This window comes from Arvicola amphibius, chromosome 7 (genome assembly GCF_903992535.2).
Source record: "Arvicola amphibius chromosome 7, mArvAmp1.2, whole genome shotgun sequence".
NCBI lineage: Eukaryota > Metazoa > Chordata > Mammalia > Rodentia > Cricetidae > Arvicola > Arvicola amphibius.
The window spans coordinates 59,310,720-59,335,951 of NC_052053.1; the positions used below are offsets into that span (position 1 = coordinate 59,310,720).

At 40.4% G+C, this 25,232-nt stretch overlaps 1 protein-coding gene across 1 annotated transcript in view; it reads left to right on the plus strand.

Annotated features, from left to right (window-relative positions):
- Positions 1-3,029: 3,029 nt before the first annotated feature.
- Itgb8 (integrin subunit beta 8) overlaps positions 3,030-25,232 on the plus strand; it is a 96,226-nt gene continuing 74,023 nt past the window's right edge. The window contains exon 1 of the mRNA XM_038337934.1: positions 3,030-3,156. Coding sequence (XP_038193862.1) covers positions 3,030-3,156 — 127 coding nt within the window. The remainder of the gene's footprint in view (positions 3,157-25,232) is intronic.

Consider the following 25,232-nt stretch of genomic DNA (forward strand, 5'->3'; position numbering starts at 1 on the left):
GCTGCAGGGGGAAGGGCTCCATGCCAAGCTTTTTATGTGAGTTTTGGGGATCCAAACTCAGGACCTCATATTGTGTGACATGGATTTTACCTATTGTACATTCTATCCCAAACCCTGGCATTTATGTCCATGGATTTCATGGCCAAAAATGGTTTTCTTTTGAATGACTTTCAAACTTTCCCAAAAGATGTTTCATTGTTTTCATTTTTCCACACAGTTGGTTTGAGTTCACATGTAAAGTATATCAACACCTAGCAAGATGAAGCTATATACCTCAGCAATTTCACAGCATTAAATTCCCTATTATTGTACAAGCTTCTGGCACATTTAATACTGTAACTGCTGTTACTGATTCAGTTTCATCAGTTAGATGTAAAAGCATGTGACTGAAACTTTAATCTATCAGTAACATTACAATGCTGATTGAACACATACGATTGGGACTAATTCATTTTCTTTGTTGGAAGATTGCACTGTCTCACGAGTTGCTGCTTTGAGTAGGTCTGTCACATAATCTCAATAAAATAAACACACTCCCTAGCTTAGTATATAACCATATCTTGACCATGCTAGGTTTGTGTTCTGCCACTTTGTACATAGACACTTCATACACCTTTCAAGTCGTCTAAGAAGAAATTTGAAAACTCAAATGAGAGTTTGAAAATAAAATGAGGCTACAGTGTGTTTTATTTGCTAAGAGAACAATAGCGGTTTAGATTTGTGTTGACAGACATCAGTCATTGAGGTTTGGACTTCCTTTAGTTTCTCAAATTGACCCCTTAACAGATCTAGGACACTTTTTAGCTAGGCTCCTGGCTTTATTGCCAGCCCAACGTGCAGTCCACACCTGAAGAAATGGGAGTTTTCGATGCTGTGGTTTATTAACCAGGTACTTTCCATTCACCGTTAACAATTAGAAAACAGAAAGAAGACATTTTCAAGAAGTGAGGAGCCTCCTACTTGTTTTCTTTACTCCAAATAGGAAGACGGAAACAATTGAATAAGGAGGGAAACTCCCCTATAGTTCACCTTAACCTGGCTGGACCGCTCTGAAGCTTTGTATGCCACTAAAAAGGTCAAAGTTCAAGACGATAAAATTACTTCTGCCCCAGGGGAAACTGAGAGCAACCATCGCCCAGTATCAAACAGGAAAAGGTGCTCTTTCCCAACTAGATATTTGGGTTCCTCCTTCTGCTTAAGGAGGCATGATCGCTGACAGGACTTCCTTGACTGAGCAATGCTCTAGCCTCACACAAAAGCCTGAATAGCAAGCCTGCACAAAGAGCCTCCCATCCATCACCTATTTTAGCTTCTCATTTATTCCTTTGCTGCCATCTGCAACTTCCTGGTTCCCTTTACTGGGAAGGTGATGTTTAAGGTCAAATGATCCACCGTGAAACTTAACCAAAAGGCCAAACAGCTAAATGACCCTGGGAAAAAGTTAAGCAGTCCCTTTCACAGCCGAGGGTCCACAAAAAGGAACTGTGAAACATCTCTGCCACTAGAGTAGGTCTTGTCTAATTCTCCAAGGGGTGGGAAGACCCCTGACAGATTTGGGATCAGACACAAGGCGAGCTCTTAAGGCTGAGGAGAACGTGGGCAGTGCACACTACAAGAGCAGAGTACTGGATGCGGGGAGGGGCCCCTGAACTCCACTTTGTATGCAGCAGCTGCAGGCCAGTGAGTACTACTGAACAAGGAAGTATGCAGAGTGAGGATGAAATGTTGGGGTTCACAGCTGCCATTTGGACTGAGCAAAGTCCCTCACTGCACCGTTATGCCAGCGTTGGGGTTCAGAATTCAGGGCAATGAAGGAAAAGAGGACTCAGCGTGCGATTCCTGTTGCTCCGCTACGCACCAGGAATTCCTTAGAATGATGGGAATGGCAGTTATCAGATTCGAGGGGGAGAAAAAGAGCTGGAGTGAGCAAAACAAAGAGCGAGTGTGGGCCGCAGTGACTTCATGCCTCACCAATGTCCCGCCCACGCTACGGAGCTGGAGCTGCTGCTGCTGCTGCCCCGGGCCGCTGCGGCGCTTGCTGGCTACCAAAGCTAGGAACACTGTAGCGTGGGGCGGTTTCCTAGCAACTCTCAGCTCTGAGAACACCCAGTCACCCGAATTCTTGGATCCCCCCTCATGGGGGACCCAGAGAACTAGAGCACCCCATCCCTGCTCATAGCCTGCCTCGCCTCCCTCTCATTCTCTCCGGGTACAGCCCAGAGAGCATCAGCTGCTCTGGGCGGCCAGACGCCTGAGCCGCTTCAGCCCAAAAGGACAAGGGCACACAACTAACTCCCTCCGAGCAAGGCGAAGTGGAACCTTTCCTCCCAGCCGGGTAGGCAGTGGCTCGTTGCCTGCGGGCACAGACCAGGGCTTCTAGGGCACTCGCGGAGCCATTCCCCCAGCTGCTGGCACCCGAGCCTCCTCTCCCGCCAATCGGGATGCTGACGCCCTTAGCTTGCTAAGCCTAAGTGGAGTTGGCCTCCCTGCCCACCTGTGGAAGAAGCTCGCACCAACAGATGCGCCAGCAACTCCCCCCACCCACTTGGCCTTCTAGCCGTCCCCTCCCACTAAAGCAGCATCACCCTGTGAATTACATTAGGGTGGTTTTCCCCCCAGCCTCGGGCTTTGTTTGGGTTTGATTGTGTTTGGCTCTTTGCTAAGCTGATTTAAGCAGCTGAGCCCCATCCGCTGGAGAGAAACAAAAGGTCTTTTCTTTGTCCGGAGCCGACTGTGGGCCCTTACTCGCTTCGCCGCCGCGGGTCGTCGGCTGTCCGAGGAGGCGCTTTGGTTGAGACCCGCGGGGCCCGCTGTGCGGAGATGGGAGGGCCGCAGGGGCCCTGAGGTGCAGAGAGCTGTTCAGGCCCGCGGACCTGTACCTTCTACTCAGATCCCCTGGGTGGGTCAGACCGGCCTGCGGAAAAGGTCCTAGGGATTCTGGGCCCGCGGGCCCTAAGGTGCGCCCCCAAGTCGCGAGCGCGCGTCAGGAAGCGGCCAGGCAGCCGGCGCGGGGCGGGCTGCTTTGCATTATGTGTGGCTCGGCCCTTGCTTTTCTGACTGCTGCACTGCTCTGCCTGCACAACTGCCAGCGAGGTCCTGTCTTGGTTCTACGGTCAGCCTGGCTGTTTTCACTTGTTATCGGACTGGACCAAAGTGGTAAGTTATTTTGCTTTGTTTTCCTCCCTCTTCCAACGTTTTGGGCTGGCATTGAGAGCTTCTGGCCTGGACATCCCTGACAGGTAAGTGGCGAATGTTGGTCCTCCTCAGTCCTGAGTCTTAAGGAGGACAGGTGTGTGGCAAAGTCCCCCATAGACAAGCCAGGTGTCAAACATTGCTATCCTGGAGTGACAGCAATAGTCCACGGTACTGGAAAAGTAGTTCTTGAGTTAAAATTTGGGAAAGAGAGGGTTGTACTTACAGAAGCCAATTAGGGAGTTCCAATATTTCCTGAGAATATCACTGTACAGACTGTGTTCCCCTTCTTTTCACTAGGGGCAGGAGGCAACATTCACTAATGACATTTGAATCCAGGCTGTGGCTAAGATGATTAATAATAGGATGGAGTCTTCCATGTATTGGTCTATGAAAGAACAACAACATACAAGTTTTTCTTCCACCATAACAATTCAGCCTGGATGAATGAAATGCCCTTGAGAAGTGTCCATTTGTGCTTTAGGCCACTGGAATGGGTGGAGTGGGAGAAGAACACTGTTCTTGATAGACTTTTGTGGCTGATTTATCCCTCACTAAGTTCAGTCTCACTTTACTGTAAAACAAATAAAGGTAACCAACTGCCTTTCCCAAGTCACAAAGGATAGTTTTCATCAAATACCACATGAGAAGAAGTTTGGGACTTCAGCTTGACTGCCATGTATTCTTAGTGAGCCATGAAACAAAATGAGCAATAATAACAATTACCAGTCTACAGGTCAAACAGTAACATAGAAGTCAAATATTTATTTTTACAAATGGAGTCACCATTGACATACTTTAAATTTTCTTTTCACTTTTCTTGTCACTAATTCTTTAAATTTTACTAAAAACTACTACTACTGAAAAGAGTTTTAATTAATAGCCACAATTCTGTTGTAAAACTAAATTTTATATCTGCACTTTGAATTAATGTGCTGGCATTCTGCCGGAAGTTAATTAAAGGTAAAGCTTATATGTAAAAGTTTATAATAGAAAAATTCAGATAACTTCTTTGAATGTTGCATATATAGTTGAGCAACACTTATTTTAGGTGAGATTTGTCTAGTTATCTGAAACAGGGTTAATTAGAGTCAATTTTTATCTTGTGGTTATTTTGAGACTTATTGATTTCAAAATAAGTGAAACTTAATGCAAAGGAAAGTATCACACTCACTATCAAGTGTCTTTTGAATGGAACATGTGCTTGCCACAGCACATTTTCCACTGATCATAATACCATCAGATGTCAGTAAGTAGTAAAGTGTTCTCTGACTAGAGTTGGTAAACATTCATACTAGCAAAATGACCGAAACTTGTGCCAACAGAATATATTTTGTTCCAAAGAAAGTCTCACCTTTAACATTAGCTAATAATAGAGGTTTTAAAAGTTCATTGTGCTTGTAAAGATAAATCAGATTCCTGTATAATAGCAAGATATTTCCATCCAGTGGCTATTATTGATCTGAAGCAAGTATTATGAATGGGCTGCCTTGCACCTGCTGACCTGAAAAGTGAACACTTATCTGAAATCAAAACAGGGCATCCGTTTTCCAGTCTCTGTCAATATACAAAGGCTTCTGACATATACTGACTTGCATAGTAGTTAAAAACATGAAAAAATTTAAATTACAGTCAGTGCCTTTCAGCAAATTAGAGATCAGTATAAACATCTGTACTTTGTGATACATCTACAAGTCTTAAATTACAGGTCTCTACTGTACAAATTAAATGCTTAAAGCAGAATAGAAATTTAAGTATACGTTACAAAAGAAATCTTTTCCCCATGTCCAGTAGTTTACACCAAGAAAATGTTGAGGGCAATAAAGTCATACCTGGCAGACTGAAAACTACATAAGAAACACATCCATCACTTTGGCTTTAATTTTTAAAAGTACAATTTATACAAATGCATTAGACTTTTAGTATCGTGAGTAGAGGGAACTGAGGGTGGCTGAATACAGTAGGTGGGGCATGTTATGAATGAGATCCAAAAATTTCTTACTTAGGAAATATTGCTCCAGTTTCTTTTAAGTTATCTCACAGAAACTAATGAGAATTGAAGACAGAGTTATCAACACCAACACTAAAAAACTGGTTACTAATGGTTTTCTGCTAGATACAAAAATTAGCAAATATTTGAATAGTTATCATAGCAACACTTTATTTCTACATTTGATGATTTTAAAAGATTAAAAATAATCTGTTACTCAATTACATAGAAATAGATAAATGGCACATTTCAAAAGTTATAATTTCTTTATCAAGCGATTACTATTATTGTAATGAGATTTGATCTTCTGTTTCTTGAGCTATCAAGTGCTTGTTCTTTTCCATTACAATCAACCAACAGAATGAACATGGCTTTGTGACAGCAGTGTGACTTTCCCTCAAACAATTAATCATATCAAATATTCTAGGAATTTCCCCATCCCAGGTTTGTGTGTGTGTGTGTGTGTGTGTGTGTATGCACTCATATATGCACAGATGCATAGCCATGTTTTTGCATGTGTGTGGGGTGCACATATGTGTGGGTATGAATGCATGTGGGTGAGCATGCATGTGGAAGCCAGTTATTGCTGTTGGAACCATCCTAAGTAGCTATCTCACCTTAGATATTGAAGCAGAACCTCTCAACCAAACCAAGAATTCACTGATAAGGCTAGTCTTGCTAGCCAGATTGTTTCTGGGAATTTTGTCTCGTCTTCTGAGATTGGAATTACAAGCAGGTCAACATGCCAACTGGACATTTGTATGTGGACTTCTCAGGACCTAAAAGCTTGCAATGCAAGCATGATAACTATTGATTCATCTCATTAGTCCCTAAAATTCTTTAGCTAATTCGGAACAAAAAACTATTTATGGGAACTAGGGCTTCATTTGGAAAAAGTCCAGTCTTCTATTTCACTTCCATAAAATGTGTTCATATTTATTCTATCTTTAGGCAACAGATACTTTTGGGTCTATTTAAAAGTCATCTATGATTATCTTATGTGTGAAAACAAGTAGCTGATATGATTTCAAAAATATCCCTTCTGTTGAAAGAGTTGCCATGCTTGTTTTCTCCAAAGCCTCCTCTCACCCTATTGAGCCTTTGTGGGAAGGCTGTATTCATCATGTTCTGCTAAGCTAAGATCTGGGAGCTGCCCAGGGTTGTTGGAGGTTGTTTGTTTGTTCCTGGTTACTCAGACCTGAAATAATCACACAGAAACTATATAATTTGCAATACTGTTTGGCCATAGCCTATCCATATTTTTAGCTAGCTCTTATATCATAAACTAACCCATCTCCATTATCTGTATATCACCACAAAGTTGTAGTCTACCAGCAAAATTTCAGCAAGCTAGTATTCAGCAGACTTTTGCATGAAGCAGGAAATTTGAAGATCTGTTCTGTCTTATAATGGCAAAGTCCATCAGATGCTTTCTTCTGTGTTCTGCAGAATGTCTGGCAGACTCTTTCAAGAAGCAGGAACCCTGAAGGATCATCTAACCTTTAGGCAAGTTCAGCAGTCATTTTTCTGTGAGTTCTGCATGTCCAGATCATACAGCATAACATCAAGAAGTCCAGGCAGAAGTAGTTTCTTGCCCAATTGGCTAGCACAATCCCTAAGGAGACTCTTTGATGCCCATCTTCCTTTTGAAGTAGATTGGTGCTGCCAAGAACAGACGTATCTTTGTCATGAAAAGTCCTAAATTCTTAAAACATTTTAAATGTCATATTCTGAAGGCCTTTGAAAGGTTTGAACAATAACTATCCATCTGAAATATATCTCTGTACATCTAGAAAACATAACTAACATACTAGAAGCTTGACTATTATAGATGACTATTTATTAACCTATATTTCTTAATTATACATTATGTTTTTTTTACAGAAGCTATTAATTACAACACTGCTTGGCCAATGACTCTAGTGTATTCCTAGCAAGTTCTTACACTTTAACCCATTTCTATTATTTTATATTTTACCATGAGGCTTCTGGTTTACCAGCAAGGTTCTGGTGCATCTGTCTCCTGTGGCAGCCACGTGGCATGTCCCTGACTCCACCTACTCTCCCTATATATATCTTTTCCAGTCTGGCTATATTCTGTTAAGCCTTTGTTCAAAAGCAGATTTATTCATTAACCAATAAAAGAAACATTTACAGAAGGACTTCCCACACCAGTCCAGTTGTCAAATCTGATATCTAACCCTGCTAGGCCTATCATCAATTAAGAAGGTGACACTGTCCATCCACAAGTTGGCTTTTTAGACCTATGATCTCCTGGCTTAACCTCATTCCTCCATCTCTAATTTTGATTCTTGCTTATTCTAAGAACTTCAAAATCAGTAGTGGCTCCAGAATTCTGTCCTCATTTTGCTTAACAATATAAGGATCCCAAGTGAATTGATTCATCTTTGGTATTTTATATTGTGTTTCTATGATGACACCATCCAGATGTCTATTTCCAGTCTTGGACCTCTTACTGGATCTCTGGAGGAGACAGCAACAACATCTAATTTGTCTAAAGACAAATTGATTCTTACATATTCAAACAAGAATACCTAATTTTCTCCCCTAAACTTGCTCCTTTCATGTTCTCTTAATTCAGTCAGTGGTGAGCCAGATTCTTGGGAGTTCAGACTAACACTTAGTAGCATCCTTGATTGTCTATTTTTGTAATGGACTTTGCCATTACAAGACAGAACAGATCTTTGCCCGGTCCATTACAAACTCTATTGCATCTCTATGGTTCATACAACCTTTCCTTGCCTCACACGTTGGGAGTCTAGCACATCTTTTCCTCTTCACATGCATCACACCTCTATTACATAGATACATGTCAGTCAGCTCTTGTCACTCCTCACATGCAACTCTACATAGTTTTCATCTGTCTTGAATTAAAGGCCAGGTTTTAGTTTTAGACTCTGTAAGAGCTGACCATCCATCTGTTCTTCTCAGATTTGATTCTAGAAACACTGATCCTTATTGTTTGTGGAGGCACACGGCATGGTTCTAGTACCTTGCTCTATGCCCTGTCACTGGAATGCTCCTGCCTGAGCAGGATTACTACCTTTTCACTCCCTTTATTCTCTGTGTCTAGAAAACAGCATCCTATCAGAAAGAGTACCTCTGCGATTTCTATGGACCCTGTGTAATCTTGCATCCTGCATCTTTTACTTCTGTAGTCCTTAATACCCTGTGTTATTTATGCATTAGTTTGTTTGTTGTCCTTATCTCTGTCCAATCCCACAACTAGATTACTGCTCATGATGGGAAGCATTTTGTTTTTTTTTTAAACATTACACACACACACACACACACACACACACACACACACACACATATATATATATATATATATATATATATATATATATATCTTCACACACTGCAAATGAGTCAAAGTAGTAAAGCAGAAATATGCTTCTTTTAGACTGAGTCTTCACTGAGTTCTTGTTTATTTCAAGGCAAGATTTCTCTTCATGTAAGAAGTAGACGTACTTCAATGTCAAGTTCTGATATATGTAATAGAGCACAGTGACTTTCTTCCAGAGAAAAAGGTTATTCAACATTTGTAAAAATGGGAAAACAAGCTGTTTTTGATATACAGTTTCTGTTTAGGGAAGGGGTGCTCCGATTAAACAGAATCACTCCCATAGCCTGATTTGTTGTTTTAGAGAACTATAAAATCCATAGGCTATGTTCAGTAATAGAGTCATATGGAGAATCTTAAAAGTAAGGAAAACTGGCCAAGGAGCAGAATTTTTTAAGAATACATTGCCAGCTGATCATTTTTAGATGTATTCTAATTTTTTTTAGACATTATTTATGTGTGACTATATATGTTTCCAAGCTAATTATATCTTCATTGTAAACTGAAAAGTAAATTAGTTGGCATTGAAATAAGCCAAGAACAGTCAACAGATACAGTTCATGAAAGGAAGGAAAGCTTTCAAATAAGATTAGGAGAGGCAATCAAGATAAGTATGATAGTTTCCACTCCAATTGGACATTTTATGAGAATTCAGCATATTATGATGTAAAACACTGTATTAACTTTCCAATTTTTACATATTGCTATTTTAAATAAGACTTTCTTGCAGAAAATAACATGTGAGATAATTTGGTCTCTGTTCTTTGTATTTACAGATTTTTAGATTTCTGGTTGAACCTGGTATAGCTAGGTATAAACAGTCTGGTGCTACATTTCTCACTTTACTCACAGACAAGCTCCCTTGTGTCCTTTTATGGACTACTAAAGTGGAAGGTTTTGTTTTGATCTAAGCATTTTAAACTTTAACAAATAAGTTTTATAGACGTCACCTAGTTTTCGTACAACTCAGTAAACTATTGGCCTTTGGTGAGTCTTTGTCTGTGCTCTCCAAGAAGAGATGCCCACATACCATCTTCTGTGATTGTGCCTTTTCTATGGCATCTGCGGTCACTGCACAGCTTCTCTGTTCCTGTCGTGATAGCTCTACAATGACTGGTATAAAAACTCTTACCTTGCCAAACTGACCTGAGGATATCATCTTTTTGTGAATCCACTGAAATAACCAAACAACTTCTCCCCAATGTTCCTGTATTTGCCCAATCCTTCTTGTTCTCAAAAATCTAGCTTTTGTTGTTGTGCAAGTTGATGCCTGTCAAATGTTGTCAGCAGACAGCTATGAGGTTCCGAGAAGGATCTTCAGTTTTATAATGCATTCTCTGAATTACATACTAACTGTATCATAAAATAAACCACTGGAAAAAACATTTTATCATATTTTATTTGAATGTATGAAGTTAAATATTAAGTAAAGAACTTAAAGGCTACCCAATTAAAATATTTACAAATGATATCTTAAAGTTTGTCACAGGCAATGGTGGCACACACCTTTAATCCCAACACTCGGGAGGCAGAGACAGACAGATCTCTGTGAGTTCAATGCCTGTAGTTCTTGGGCTACAGACAAAGTTCCAGGACAGTCAGGGCTATGCAAAGAAACCCTGTCTCAAACCAAACAAAAAATATATGCTTGCATTTGAGCTCCCATTCTCTGCCATATGTTTTTCTAAGTGATTCAATGCATTCACTTTATCTCAAAACACACTGTGTAAGAAAAGTATGTTTATAATCCCTACTTTTGAAAGGAGAATTGACACAGGAGGGGATGAACAACATATACAACACAACACGCAGCCAGTATGAGGAGAACCAGGATTGAATTCTGGCTTCACAATTTCTTCAGAAAATTTCTGGGTGTTATACAGTCATGTCTGTCCCACGTGCCCCACCTGGTGGGTAAGGCAGGACACTGTTGTGTGTGGAGAATCATCACAGCAAGAGGACTTCCATCTTCGTATCTTCAAAATATGCATCCTAGGGAAGCTCCCAGTAATTTCCAGGTTACCCCAAGTACACCTCACTGTGGAAAGGTTTCTTGTGTGTGAGAGATGAAGGAAGAGAAAACAGGTGACTTAGTTGGGAACACCCTGCAGTAAAGTCAGCTTCCTTGTGGTCCTTTCACTTTCCAGGGTGCCGCTATGTGTAAGAGCTGCTACTGGGAGAAGGAAGAGAATTAGCATCTCAGGTCCAACAAAAATATTTACAGAAAAAAATCTATGACGTAGTCAGATTATTGACTCAGACCTAATCATGCTTCACACTGCTTACAGACAGTGTGTTAGAGCTTCTGAAGTCACATGTCATGTGGTATATGCACGGACGGTGTGTTAGAGCTGCTGAAGTCACATGTCATGTGGTACATGCATGGACGGTGTGTTAGCACTGCTGAAGTCACATATCATGTCATGTATACACGGATGGTGTGTTAGCGCTGCTGATGTCACATGTCATGAATAGTCAGATCATTTTTTTTACTCTATGCATATTCTCTAACTTGGACATTCCATTGAAAATAATGATTTTCATCAATTCTTCAGATCTGGCAAGATGGGTCCCTTAGAGCCTGGCATTTCAGTGTATGTGGGCTCAAGGCACATGTGCTTACTCTCTTCAGATAGCTTCAAAGATGAGAGAACCAGGGTCCTGTTCTGTGAACACAGAGTAGAACAACAGCCTGCTTCATTAGACTTGCCTTACAACTGAGGAAGAAAAGTCCAAGTATGTATATGTATCCGAGAGAGAGAGAGACAGAGAGAGAGAGAGAGAGAGAGAGAGAGAGAGAGAGAGAGAGAGAGAGAGAGAGAGAGAGAGAGGTTTGTAGAGTACACTGCTGTCACACACATACATAACCTGTTCTTACTCTGTAACATTAAGTTTTTTTTATATTTTTTCTAAATATTCGCTTAATATATTCTGCAGTTTAACTTCTTGAGAAAAATGTGAAAGGGAAGATATGTTAGGATTTTCAAGTTGAAAACTATCATAGGATGTTTTTTGGAAAATAACATTTTGAATGAATGAGAGGACAACAAGGCAAAAGATAAGAGGTTAATATCAGATAAGATAAAAATAAAATGAAGATTGATATTGAAAAAATGATTAAATGACAATGTGGATTCCACATTTCTCAACATGGAGAATTTTATCCATAATGACCTTTGAAATGTGGCCCAACCTTCCTCGGTAGGTAGAGCCAGCCTGGAAGGGTCTTCACTACAAGGGTTCCTGAGTGGTCTCGTTCTTTATGACCTTGGTAGACATTTTCTACTCAAAAACTACCATGGCTTTTCATTGCCTTTGGGCTCCTCAGCTGGGTGGCATACAGATCTCCTCCAGAAAACCAAAAGTCCAATGCCCTCTGCCTTGTTTATGTCCCACCTCCAGCCCTACCCATGACCTCCTTGACAAGATACATTGTGCCTGCTGATTCTGTAGCCAGGGCACAGCACACAGTAGGTTCACTAATTCATTTGGAATAAATCACATTGAACAATGTAAGAATACTGAGCAGTTCTGAAGTAAGGCTGCCATACAACTGATTCCCACTCAGTTCCAATCCTGACATGAACCTACAGAATAAGAGTCTCTTCTTTAAGTGGGGCTGCTTGTTCTGCATTCCCAGTCCACCACAGAGAGCAGTCTCTGGGCCTTTGGGACAGATCTCTACCAATATCAAAAGCGAAGACTCTGTATTCTTGACCCTTTACTTAAGTTTGCTCTTCCTCTCTTTGAATGGTGGGTAAGATGAGTACAAAAAGTAGTAAATACACAAGGAGTCTCATCTAGGCGACTAGTCTGCTGGCTTTTATTAATCACTACACTGAGCTTTAGAGTTAAAAGTAAGAATAGCCGGGTGATAGTAATGCAGGCCTTTAATCCCAGCACTTGAGAGGCAGAGGCAGGCAGATCTCTGTGAGTTTGAGGCCAGTCTGGTCTACAAGAGCTAGTTCCAGGACAGGCTCTAAAGCTACAGAGAAACTCTGACTTAAAAAGAAAGGTAAGAGTAGTTAAGATTTGTGAAGGATTTCTACAGGTCAGGAGGCCTCCTATGCATGTGATGTGAAAATGTACTATCTCCTTAAGGTTTCAGCTCTCTGAGCTGGGGGAAGTTACTGGATAACGTCTGAAAGCTCTTTTAGCTGATAAGTAATGGAAACAGAATTTAGAGCTGATTTTGACTCAGCACTCTGAATTGCCATTATAGACTGCCATCTAGAGGGTAGCAGAGTTCCTCCCTGACCTTCTGAGACCTAATTCTATCCTCTTCTGGTTACTTCCCAAGCAGGCATGGAGAGTGTCCTTCTGTCTGTTAGTCACTTCTAGATTATTCCTAAAATTCTTGACCTAATACCCACAAGCTGCTTTCCGGGCCTTCTTTCTGTCCATAACTTCTGTGCCAAGCTCAAGACAAACATAACCACATGTGACCACTGCCAGAGGAACCACAAAGAACTTAGATACACAGGCTGCAGTTACCATGCAGATAAATGGCTGCCTCTTTGTATTGAAGAATGATTCTAGGGCTGGGAGGGAAAAAGATGGATCCTGGACTGGAGGTTTAAGAACTGCATACACTGCCAAGTTTCCAACCAGAAGGCAAAATTCCATCTTAACTTTGCATCACTTTGATAAAACACCTTGGAGCAAGGAGGAAAGATGCAATCTTCCTTGGGGCTCCAGAGGTTTGAATTGGGAGTTGGCTGTCTTCAACTCTTTAGATAACTGAGGCACGCTATCATAGCAATGAAAAAATGCCGTAGGGGAGTGTACTCACCTCGTGGTTGCCATGTCCGCAGGGTGAGAGGGGAAGAGAGGACATGAGAGGGGGGGGGGGATGAGAAGGAATGCTCTTGAACAGGGCAAGAACAAGATCTACTTTTCTGCAAGGGCATGTGACCTACTTTCTTCAAATACTTCAATGGATTAGCCCATTAATAAGATTAAAATCCTCATGAGCCAATCATTACTCATTAACTCACCTCTGAATTGTTGCATTAAGGACCAAGCCTTTAACACGTGAGTCTTAAAAGAACATTTTAAATCCAAACCACAATGAACTTCTTTGATTTAATTATTTCTTATTCTAGTTTGCAACTATTAAATACTTGGCCATGTTATGCCCACTGCTATTTGTACTCTGGCCTCGGCCTTGAAAAGTCACAGCAGACTTGGCTAATGGTTTAAATATTATTGGAGAGTGGGGCAGATGAGAATAGCACCAGAGTAAAGTGCAAAAGGACTCCTTCCCATCAAAGGGATTTTATATTTTCCTATGTTCAGTAAACTTCAAGATGTGAACTGAGTTCTACTCTCTTGCAAATACTATGTCTGAGCTATGAATATTCTTAAATGAGTTTTACATTTTCTTTCCTATTATTAATTTAAAACATCAAAAAGATCTTTTCACTCACATGAATAAGCTAAATTATCCAGCTGCATATAGTTAATATCAATAAGGAAATGAATATGTAGTAAATGCTATACTACTTTTTTTTTAAACATGGAATAGAGGAACTATTTTCCACTTCAAAAATCAGCATTGATTGTCACCTTATTGTGAAGCTCACAGACAGGACATCAGCAGAATTTACAGCCAAACAAAACTAGTGAAAGTAAACATGGCATCCAGTGGGATTTTATACATTCGTTAAAGTGATACACCTTTCAGTAACAGCAAGAATAGTTCTTGCTAGGAAACTATGATAAAGACAGACATTTCAAATTATCTCACTCAGTTATTTTTAAAGGCCCCCAATTAACTTAAGAACTAAAATGAAAATCATTAAAAGAAAAATACAAAATAAATTATAATGGTCTTATCATGTTTATTTTTCATTTTTATTGAATTTAAAGAAGATTTGCACTTATTTATTGTGGGTCTATATGCATATGTGGGCACTCACCTATTCCTGGGTGTTAGTGTGCAGGTCAGAGGACCACTTGAGCAAGTCCACTCTCCCCTTCCACTATGTGGGCCCCAAGTATTAACTCAGGTTATCAGACTTCCCTCCATATATGCATATGTATATATATGTATATATATATATATATATATATATATATATATATATTCTCAAGATAACCTTAAACAACGTTTTATTTTGGTTTTTTTTTTGTTTTGTTTTGTTTTTTTTTTTTTTTGGTTTTTCGAGACAGGGTTTCTCTGTGGCTTTGGAGCCTGTCCTGGAACTAGCTCTTGTAGACCAGGCTGGTCTCGAACTCACAGAGATCCGCCTGCCTCTGCCTCCCGAGTGCTGGGATTAAAGGTGTGTGCCACCGCCGCCCGGCCACAACGTTTTATTTTGAATGGTACATTTTGATGTATTTAAATTTCTCATTTTAGAACAGAATATAAGCTTTTAAGAAGTAGCCTTTCATTCTGATCTTAGCAATGAGCTACCCATCGTTATTGTAAGTAGTTTAGAAATGTTGCCTCTTTTTACATGGTGTTTCATTATTATTTTGTTTTGCTTGGGAAATATTCCTGAATTTGTCAGAGTCTGCTGTCATTGATGCAGTATGATTGGCCTAGGGTGTGAACAAATACATCCCATGCCCAATTATGAACTATGAGGCAGAAGTAGCTGGGGAGCTTAAACAAAAGGTCCTATAAGCCTGGGAGTGTGAGGAGAAAGGATAATAGTAAAGACGGAAGGATAGGACATTAGGCACAGTTCAACATGTATAGAAGATGGACACTGGAATATTTTCATGTTTTGAATAATTTTGGACACTTTAGATTTACAGTGGTATTTCAACATATACTGATGCAAAAGGAAGCCAACCAATCGGTGTTTATGTGCCTAGTTCCAAGGTCCTTACCTTGGAATTAAATGGCAAATATCTTTTCATTTTGCCTGAATCACTCTTCAGTAACTCTGGCAGGTATTGAGTACTAGGGGAAGGGGAGCTTCTTGCAGAATGACCTTTATCCTATGGGTGGGGGTAGGGTGGAGTGGGGTTGAATATTTAGAGATTTTAAAGGAAAGTAATTAAAACAAAAACTCTAGTTTCTCTGAAAGAAGGTTTACAGAATGTACCTTGCGGAGTGCCAAGCTGGGTGGGGGGGAGCTTTCTCAAGTGCGTGCTAGAGAGAAGCTAGGAAGCTAGGTTGGCTTTGCCTAGTCATTTAAGGTATTCATTGTTTTTGGAGGACAAAGAATAGAAGAAAGTAGTAGGATGGGCAGGGATTGCTGTAGAACTGGCTGTTCTAGTTAGAAACAAAGAAATCATTGTAGCAAACTTTATTGTTGGCAGAGAAAAGATGGAGCAAATCTCTCTTAGTACAAGGCATGGAATTTCTTTGCTATCTTTTTGTACATTTAGTTTGAATTTTTGTAATGAATTTAAAACAAGATTATAATTTGAAAAAGGAAACCCTGTAGAAATGATGACCACTCAAGAAGAACTTCATCTGGAAGGTTAACACTAAAAACAACAAAGTAGCCCAACAAACACTCAAGATAGACTTCAGCTCCAGGAGTCCTGAGTTTGGTTTTTTAAAGTTACTTCACAGGCATGTTAGTGCTTATCTTTAACCCCAGCACTCAGAAAGCAGAGGGAGGAGTTAGGTCTATATAGCAAGCTCAAGGTTGGCCAAGCCTAAACAGTGAGTCCTTGTCTCATAAAATGCTAGTATGCCAACCAAACAAACAACGAAAAGGTTCCTTTCAATGGACATTTCAATCCCAGCCAGCCCTAATGACAGTCCAGATGTAAGGTCTAGTATATATGGTCACAAAACCAGACATCTGAGTTGGTAATAGAAATATAAGGATTAAATATTGGAATGTTCAATATATGATGTTTTTGAAGAACTAAGACCACACAGGACTTAGTGCCATCTGATGAAACTGCCAAGTTGTTGGAGAAGATGAAGGTTGTATATGCTTTGCTGAAATCAGGGTAGGGTATCTGGAGGATAAATTCTAGCATTGCCTGGCTAAGTTCCCAAATGGCAATATACCAGTTCAAGACTGATTTAGTCCTTTTGGAGGACAGCACAACACCAATACCAGAGTCCACTGCTCTTTGAGACCAAATTATCTGTGACAGACTTGGTGAGACAAAGGTAATGTATGAATATCATGAAAAAAAAAAGCGCATACCAGGGCTTTGGAGGGAAATTCTGCATCCCAGAGATGAGTTTGGCTTTGAAGAATAAATAGATAAGTGTTGCTTCTGATGGAGCAGATGGGTTGTCTGGCCAGAGCTATCTCTGAACGTCACATTCTTCCTCACAGATAGACAGCTTAACTATTGTCTAGAGGCCACAAATTGTTTGCCTTTCACACTACAAAATTATAATTCTTTTAGGCTTAATTTTTTAAACACAGTTCCCCGGCACAGAACACAGGTATCCTCAATCCTTTGTGGTTACTAGGTATTTCTGTGCTATGGTAAGGAACATTTAGCAACAATTTACAGAAGATTATATGAAGCTGCTATAATCTTGGAGAACCTATAGACTATCAGTCTGTGTGAGAATCTTTATTAAAGATTGTTATTGGCAAACAGGGAATGGAATGTCCTGAAAAATCACAAGAAATACAGAAGTATTTCATTTTTTAGACGCCTTCCTCTAGCCAAATTTCATTCTTATACATGGCTGTCCTAGTAAGAGTCTGGGTCACAATAATTTCACCTTTGATAGTGCATACTCACTTTCATAGAGCTTTGACAATGCTGATAAGTCATCCAGAATGGTGCAAATAAGTTGGTCATAGAATTCCAGGTTCCTGGATGCTGCAAATGACTTTTACAGGTGATGAAGCATCAGCACTGGGAGACTGGCAAGAAATCCAAAACTGAGGAGAGTTTATCAGTCATATGCAAACTCATGTCATAAGAAGCCTTTATCCATTTCCTCTCTGAATTGTTTTCATACCAAAGTAAAATGTCATAAAGTTCAAGATGTCTCTGATTGCCCATGATGAAAAGATTAAATGGCTTTAGGCATTGTCAATATAAGTGTGGGAATATAGAATCTTTTTTATTGATTTTTATTTATCTCTACATTTTTCTCTGCTTCCCTCCCTGCCTGTCTCCTCCCCTTCAACCTTCCCCAAGGTTCCCATGCTCCCAATTTACTCTGGAAATCTTATCTTTTTCTACTACCCCTGTAGATTAGATCTATGTATGTCTCTCTTAGGGTCCTCATTGTTGTCTAGGTTCTCTGGGATTGTGATTTGTGGGCTGGTTTTCTTTGCTTTATGTTTAAAAAAACACTTATGAGTGAGTACATTTAATAATTGTCTTTCTGGGTCCGAGTTATTTCACTCAAAATGATGTTTTCCATTTGCCTGCAAAATTCAATATGTCATCATTTTTTTTCTGCTGTGTGGTATTCCATTGTGTTAATGTACTACATTTTCCTTATCCATTCTTTGGTCGAGGGGCATTTAGGTTGTTTCCAGGTTCTGGTTTTGACAAACAATGCTGCTATGAACATAGTTGAGCACATGTCCTTGTGGCAAAATTGAGCATCCTCTGGATATATACCCAAAAGTGGTATTACTGGGTCTTGAGGAAGGTCGATTCCTAATTTTCTGAGAAATCTCCACACTGACATCCAAAGGGGCTGTACCAGCTTGCATTCCCACCAGCAATGCAGAAGTGTTCCCTTTACCTCACAACCTCTCCAGCATAAGTTGTCATCAGTGTTTTTGATCTTGGCTATTCTTACAGGTGTGTAAGATGGAATCTCAGAGTTGTTTTGATTTGCATTTCTCTGATGACTAAGAATGTTGACCATTTCCTTAAGTGTCTTTCAGCCATTTTAGATTCATCCTTTGAGAGTTCTCTGTTTATATCTGTACTCCATTTTTATTGGATTATTTGTTCTTTGGATGACCAATTTATTGAGTTCTTTGTATATTTTGGAGATCAGACCTCTGTCTGATGTGGAGTTAGTGAAGATCTTTTCCAATTCTGTAGGCTGTTGTTTTGTCTTGTCTGTGTCCTTTGATTTACAGAAGCTTTTCAGTGTCAGGAAGTCGCATTTTTAATTGTTTCTCTCAGTGTCTGTGCTGCTGGGGTTATTTTTAGAAAGTGGTCTCCTGTGCCAATGTGTTCAAGTGTACTTTCCACTTTCTCTTCTACAAGGTTCAGTGTGACTGGCTTTATGTTGAGGTGTTTGATCCATTTGGACTTGAGTTTTGTGCATGGTGATAGATATGGGTCTATTTTCATTCTTCTACATGTTGATATCCAGTTATGCCAGCACCATTTGTTAAATATGCTTTCTTTTTTCCATTTGATATTTTTTGCTTCTTTGTCAAAAATCAGGTGTTTGAAGGTGTGTGTATTAATACAGGGGAATATAGAATCTTATAAACTCCAAATTTCCATTTTGTGTGTAATTTATTTGGTAATATAGCAGAGTCTTCCAGACCAAAAAAGTAAAAAAAGAAAACAGTTTTATCTGCATGGACCTATGAGTCTGAATAAATGGGGAGATAATCTATCACCTTGTCATAGTGAGCAAGTAACTGCTATATTGCCCACTCAAACATGAGTTTGTTGTAGTGTTATAGTAAGTTTGGAACCTTTAGCAGAAGCATTTCATCTGAACACTAAAAGAGGCCAGTTGGTGTTCAAAAACAGAAACACCTGAGGTTTGAGAGGAAGTTGAATAGGAACTATGGGACTCAGCAATCAGAGATTAAATGTGAGGTTTTGGATATGGGGAATCATCTCACATCTCTGAACAGGCTGCTTCTGTTGTGTTATCAATCCTGGCCCAGCCCTAGAAATAGGGTGTGATTTTTCACAGGCAGCTTATAGTTGGAAACCAGACAGTATAGATGTGCAATCAGGCAGTAAAAGAACATAGGAACTTCCTCAAGGAAGTGTGCTTTGTCCCTCTCTGTCTCCATTTGAAGTGACAGGGTCCTGTTATCTGATGCCACTGCACCCTGCCTGGTGCTTTTTGTGATATGCTTGTAAACATTCTGTTTTATGTCAGGTTTGGCTGTGATGCTGTAACTTTACACAGTGAGTACTATAGCTTTAAAATACTCCTCCACCCCGTAGCAGGTATTACTAATAAATTCATAGATGAAGAAATGCATCAACGCCATTACTACTCCAAAATCCTCAACTGGACTCTTCTCCCTCTATACCCCAATGATATGATGGTCTTCTTTGAGCTAAATCCCTAATCACTTCATTCCAAGGAACCAGCTTTGACTAATACTAGCAGAGTTCTCATGAGGTGAAAGAGGAGTAAATTGATTCCATGTGCTACATGTAGAAGGTGTTTTAACCAAATTCCATGGTTGTTCATATCTTGACTCCTTTTTAAACTATTTAAGATGTATGTATATGCTTTCCCTGTTGGCAAGGGTCTTATTTAAATATTCTTTGTTAAGAGGAGAAAGCCTTACAGTTATCATTTTGTCTGATTCACAAACTCACAGTTAGAGCTGAGTCATAAAACATCACTTACCCAGGAAGTGTATGGGCCCTTGGTCTGGCTGCTGAAGACTTAGCCTTCAGACACAGTGACTGCATTTGAATATTGAAGTGAGGACATAAGGCAATGGTATGGAGTTACAGAAGACTCCCATCCCTCTTGATACCTTGCAGTTGAAGACAGGATACAGGGCAAATGTGTTCTGATAAAAGACAGAGCCTCAGTGTCTTTATAAATATTAAGGCTTGGTTTTAGTTTTCCTCCCCTTAACTGAGTGTAAGAATGAGCAGCTCTGGTTAATGGAAGAAATCAAGGATTTTCATTTCTCAGTACACATGTGTGCAGCATGTATATCCAAGATTATCATGAAATGAGTCATCAGAGAGCACTATGCATCCAGATTGTGTATGCTGTACCCCAAGAGCATAGTTGCTTTCACTGCTTGAACTGTGAAACATGTGTGTAAAATGGGAAACATGAGGATTAACTAAGCAAATGAGTAGGCTTAGTTAGGGATATGAAAGAGCTCAAGTTCAGGGATGGCTCCTGGAGGGAAATATTAGTGTATGTGTGCTGGGAAGTAGTACAGAACATAACAGACAAGACAGGCTAAACTCCTCCAAGATGGGTATGCTGAGTTCCTGGGAGGATTGAGAAAGGGGAAGCAGATGGGGGAAAGCTACATGAATGATACAGAAATAAACACAAGTCAAAGAAGTGAGACGGGGAGAGAGAAGACACGCAGGGCATTTTGATCAATGAAGAAAAGATGCCCATTTATCCACTCAGTCCACAAATACGTACTGTTTAGAGAGTGTCTGGTCTTTCTCTAAACCCTGAGGAGATGGCAGAGAACAGAGTGAATAAAATTACCAGTCCCATCAGAGATCACATTCATATGGCAAGAGAACAATATCAGACAAAAGAAAGGAATGGAGGGATGGAACCCATGGGTAAAGTGTTTCAGTGCAAGGTTCAGCACCTGAATTCCATCCTCCCGCACCAATATAAAAGCCAAGCATGGTGGCATATACCTGTAGCCCAGTGGTGGAAGGACAAAGACAGGCAGATCCTGAGGATCTGTCAACCAGTTGCTGAAATGGTGAGGTCTAGGTTGTGAAAGGTTATTTCGTACCAAGGTGGAGACAGACAGAGGAGGACACCAGGCATCGATCTCTTGCCTGCACACCTGCACACAGGAATAATGTATAGAAAAACACATACAAAGCTCTCTCTCTCTCTCTCTCTCTCTCTCTCTCTCTCTCTCTCTCTTTCTCTCTCTCTCTCTCTCTCACACACACACACACACACACACATGCACACACTTTTTTTCCTCATGAGTTTATAACTTTGTTAGCAGAAAACAGAATAAACAATAAATGACTGTGTTCTACAAAGCTCCAATGATACACCTACCTTGGGTGGTGAGGAAATGAAGGAGGAAAGGACAGGCACACAGACACAGAAAAGCTGGGATCCAATGAGCTTGTCTATCTGGTGGAAACGCCATCACAGTAGACGCACCATAGGCTATTTATATACAGTTGAAGGAGAAGCAGGGTTATTGCATACAGCTGAACAAGAAGCGACGTTATTACATTCAGTTTTTTTTTTATTTTTTTTTAAGAAGGAGGCCAGGTAATTAATACAGCTGGACAAGGAGGCAGGTTTGGCTAATCTTGGTAGGTGAACTCTGTGTAGGGGAATAGACTTCTGGTCATAAACATTCAAGAGGGCAAGGCTATGGTGCTTTTCTGCACATCTTGTCAGCATTCACACTCAAACCTAAGAAAGGCTTTGCCATCTCTCTGAGCCTCACCAGGGAATCTGTACCACCACCATAGGGCTTAGACATTTGTCCTCAACATGGCTTGCCCACATCATACATTCACTCAGAACTTCACTCATTCTGTGTAATAAACATATATAAATATAATTTTAGTAATTATCTAGCATAAAAGATTGTATATGCAATTGTGAAAAAATAGAGAGGGAAGGCAGCTGGAAATTTCCATCTTGAGAGCACTAGCAGGGCCCATGGTATTGAAGAAAGGAGACATTTGAAAAAGAATTGAAAGGCGATGAAAACATTAACTGATTTGCTGAAGGACAGGGAAAAGAGGGCATAACAAGCAGTGTGAGAGATAGGTAATATCTCAGTAATCAGATTCAAGAATAGGTCGCTCATTGTCACCATCCAGAACTTAGAAAGACTAAGGATTAAAAGGAGGGAGGCTGTGCTCAGAGAAGATATGTGGCATCAAGATGTCATGTCTACTAATGATACTGATACTATGACCATAGGAGAGAGTGGCAAAATTAGGGCAGTGATTGAAATAATTGGTGAAAATAACAGGCAGCTTGAATATGCAGGCTTTGCAGAAATGGCCTGTACATATTAAACGGAAGGATTGTCTGACAGCCTGGTCCATTGGTTGTAATCCAGCAGTCACATCTTTCTAGAGATGAGATGGGAATTCAACCTGGAGTCAGTAAATGGCATTAAATACCTGACCATTCCTACTGAAAGACCTCTGGTTATTAGGGTCAAAGAGAGTGAGACATTTAGGGAGAACTCCGGAAATGATAATGAGGAAGGCATGCTGTCCATCTCCAGGTTATCCATGAGGGCTAGGAGGGGAAAATCATCGCCTCTCATAAGTCAGTAGTGGAAGCACAGCCCTTGGAGAAGCACTCAGTGAGCACTGGAAGAGACCGAGATACAAGCACCTCTTCTGTAATACACCATGGATTGAATGGGAGCCAGCAGGGATGTGATGGCTGGGAGGATGAAGATGAAGGGAGGACAGATCCCACAGAGCCTTAGGGTGATCAGAGTGAGGGGTGGGTGGGGGGAAACTTGACAGTTTGAGCATCATCTTATAGTGATTCGTTTAACCAAGGAAAAGTGAGATTAGTCTTAAGGAACTCAAGGTAAATCACTCTGTACTTGATTCTGTGGGTACTGTGTGTAAAGGGGATGGGGGTTCAGGGCTCTCTTGCATTTGATTGTTGTAGAAGAAAAGGAAGAGGACCAAGGAAGTCTGTAGTCTGTTCTCACTTGAGTATGAGAGGTTTACTCTACCTCCTCTCCTCCCTGGTGGTAGATGGGTTTTTTTTTTTTTTTTTGCGAGCCTAGAATACTCTTGCGTACATTCTGAGCCTAGAGTGTTTTGTCAGCAGGAAGTGACTGAGCTGATTGTTTGACAGGCTTTGCTAGTGGAAGTATCAAAGCAAGCTTTTCCAATTGGACTAAGAGCAACTCCTTCCTGGAGGACTTTGGTTCTTGGTAAGTGTGTTTACTAGTGTAATATATAAATTCCAGACCCAGACATAATATGTAAATATCTGAATAAAAACACAAGTAGCAGATAATGTGCAGAAAAAATAGCCCTGCATAGTGTAAGAATTACAATACAATTGTGGAAACAATCATTAGTCAAGCGGTTAACTATGCCTGAAGGAAAGAGAGAGGGTACTTTGGTGACAGAGACACGAGATAAATGACATGGGTCTAAACTTGAAGCTGAAGGACTGGCTGAATTGTACAGATGGAAGGGCACAGGCTGGCACTACATTGGTGGGAGAAATACTGACCTAGAGCTAAGGAGAGAAGTGAGAGAAGAGGCTATAGAGTTAGCAATAGATTTTGGGTGCTTCCAAAAAATAAATATTTAAATCAAATCTTAGACGTGTCAGTGTTAAAAGGCAGGACCTTGGGAAAATGACTAACTAGGCGATAAAGGCATTGCAGTCCCCAAGAAAGAAGCCGTATGTAGCTATCAGAAAGGGACCACACAGCCTGTTAGTACTTCATTGCCCCACCGTTCTCCAAAACAGTTTGCAGTCAATTTTGCTGCTAACAAGTTACTAAGTCTAAGGTATTTCACTCTAGCAATTTAAATATACTAATAACACTTCACTACTTCTCAGGAGGAAGGAATTTATAAAGGATTAGGGGGGTTGTTGATTTTGACTTTTGAAATGTTTTGTTCATGGGAAAGTAATATGATCACACTGTATCAAGAAGTAAAGCTGGAAGAAATGGTCTGTTGACTTTTTATATGTACGTACATGTCTGTTGAGGCTAGAGATCAGCACTGAGAATTATCCTCAATTAGTCACCACTTTAATTTTTGAGGCAGGTTCTCTCACTGACCCTGGAGCTTACTGATCTGACTCAGCTTGCTGTCCAGAAAGCCTTAGGGATCCTCTTGTTTCTGCCTCCTTACAGCGGGGTCACAGATGCTCTGAAGCATGCCTGATGTTTTACAAGGGTGCTGAAAATCCAAAGAACTCAGGTAGTCATTTTTGCATGACAAATGTTTTACTGACTGAGCCAGCCCAGAAGCTGTAAAATGGCTCTTAGAACTGTGACACTATTAATCCCTCCTAAGGATGCCAAGTACCTTGGATACTTATATTTTGCTGCTGAAATGGAAAATGCCAGAGCCATTTGCAACACAGATTGTTTGTATCTCACATAGTGACATTTATGCTTACCATCTGCCCTATGGCCCTACTCCTAGGCCCTTATAGGAACACAACTCTGTCCGTAGAGATGTTGATGAATGTGAAGAGCACTTTTATAGTCACCTCAGACAAAGATCCCTCAAATACAATTACCCAGAAGTGCATAAACAAACCTTAGAGTGTCCAGAAAGTAGGATTCTGGAACTCAGAAATCGAAAAAGGAGCAGCATATAGGGGCAAGCATGTATACACGCCATGCCTGGCTTTTCATGTGGGTTCTGCGAATCTGCAGGGTTTTCTGTGGCAAATCAAAAAGTCAGCTGAACATCTCCCCAGTCCTTGTTTAATAACTTTTTGTGCCAAGCACTGACTGAAGGAGACTATAAGAAAGTTATGACAGAGTAAATGGCAAAGAGCCTAAGCCAGGATAGATCAGAGGGAATGGGGAGACAGAGGCTAAATGCTAAGAACTCTGAAGTAAGAGCAGAGTCCTGGGGACTGGTAGGCTCTTGGGAACTGGGTTTAAAGATTTAAATTGAAATAAATCGGAAAATAAGGTTATTAATGGAAACCCATTTGGCTGAGAAGAGGAACACTTGTGGATTTTGAGGATGTGTCAGGGATCTAAATAGATGTCTGGCAGGTTGTTGGAAATCCAAAACAAAAACTTAGGAAAGAAATTGAAAATTAAGGGAAAACATTTGTGTTTATGTTTGAGGAGGGGAATCTGAAAGTTTTATTAGCTCATGGAGGCTCCAGGTGTGGAACCTACTGAG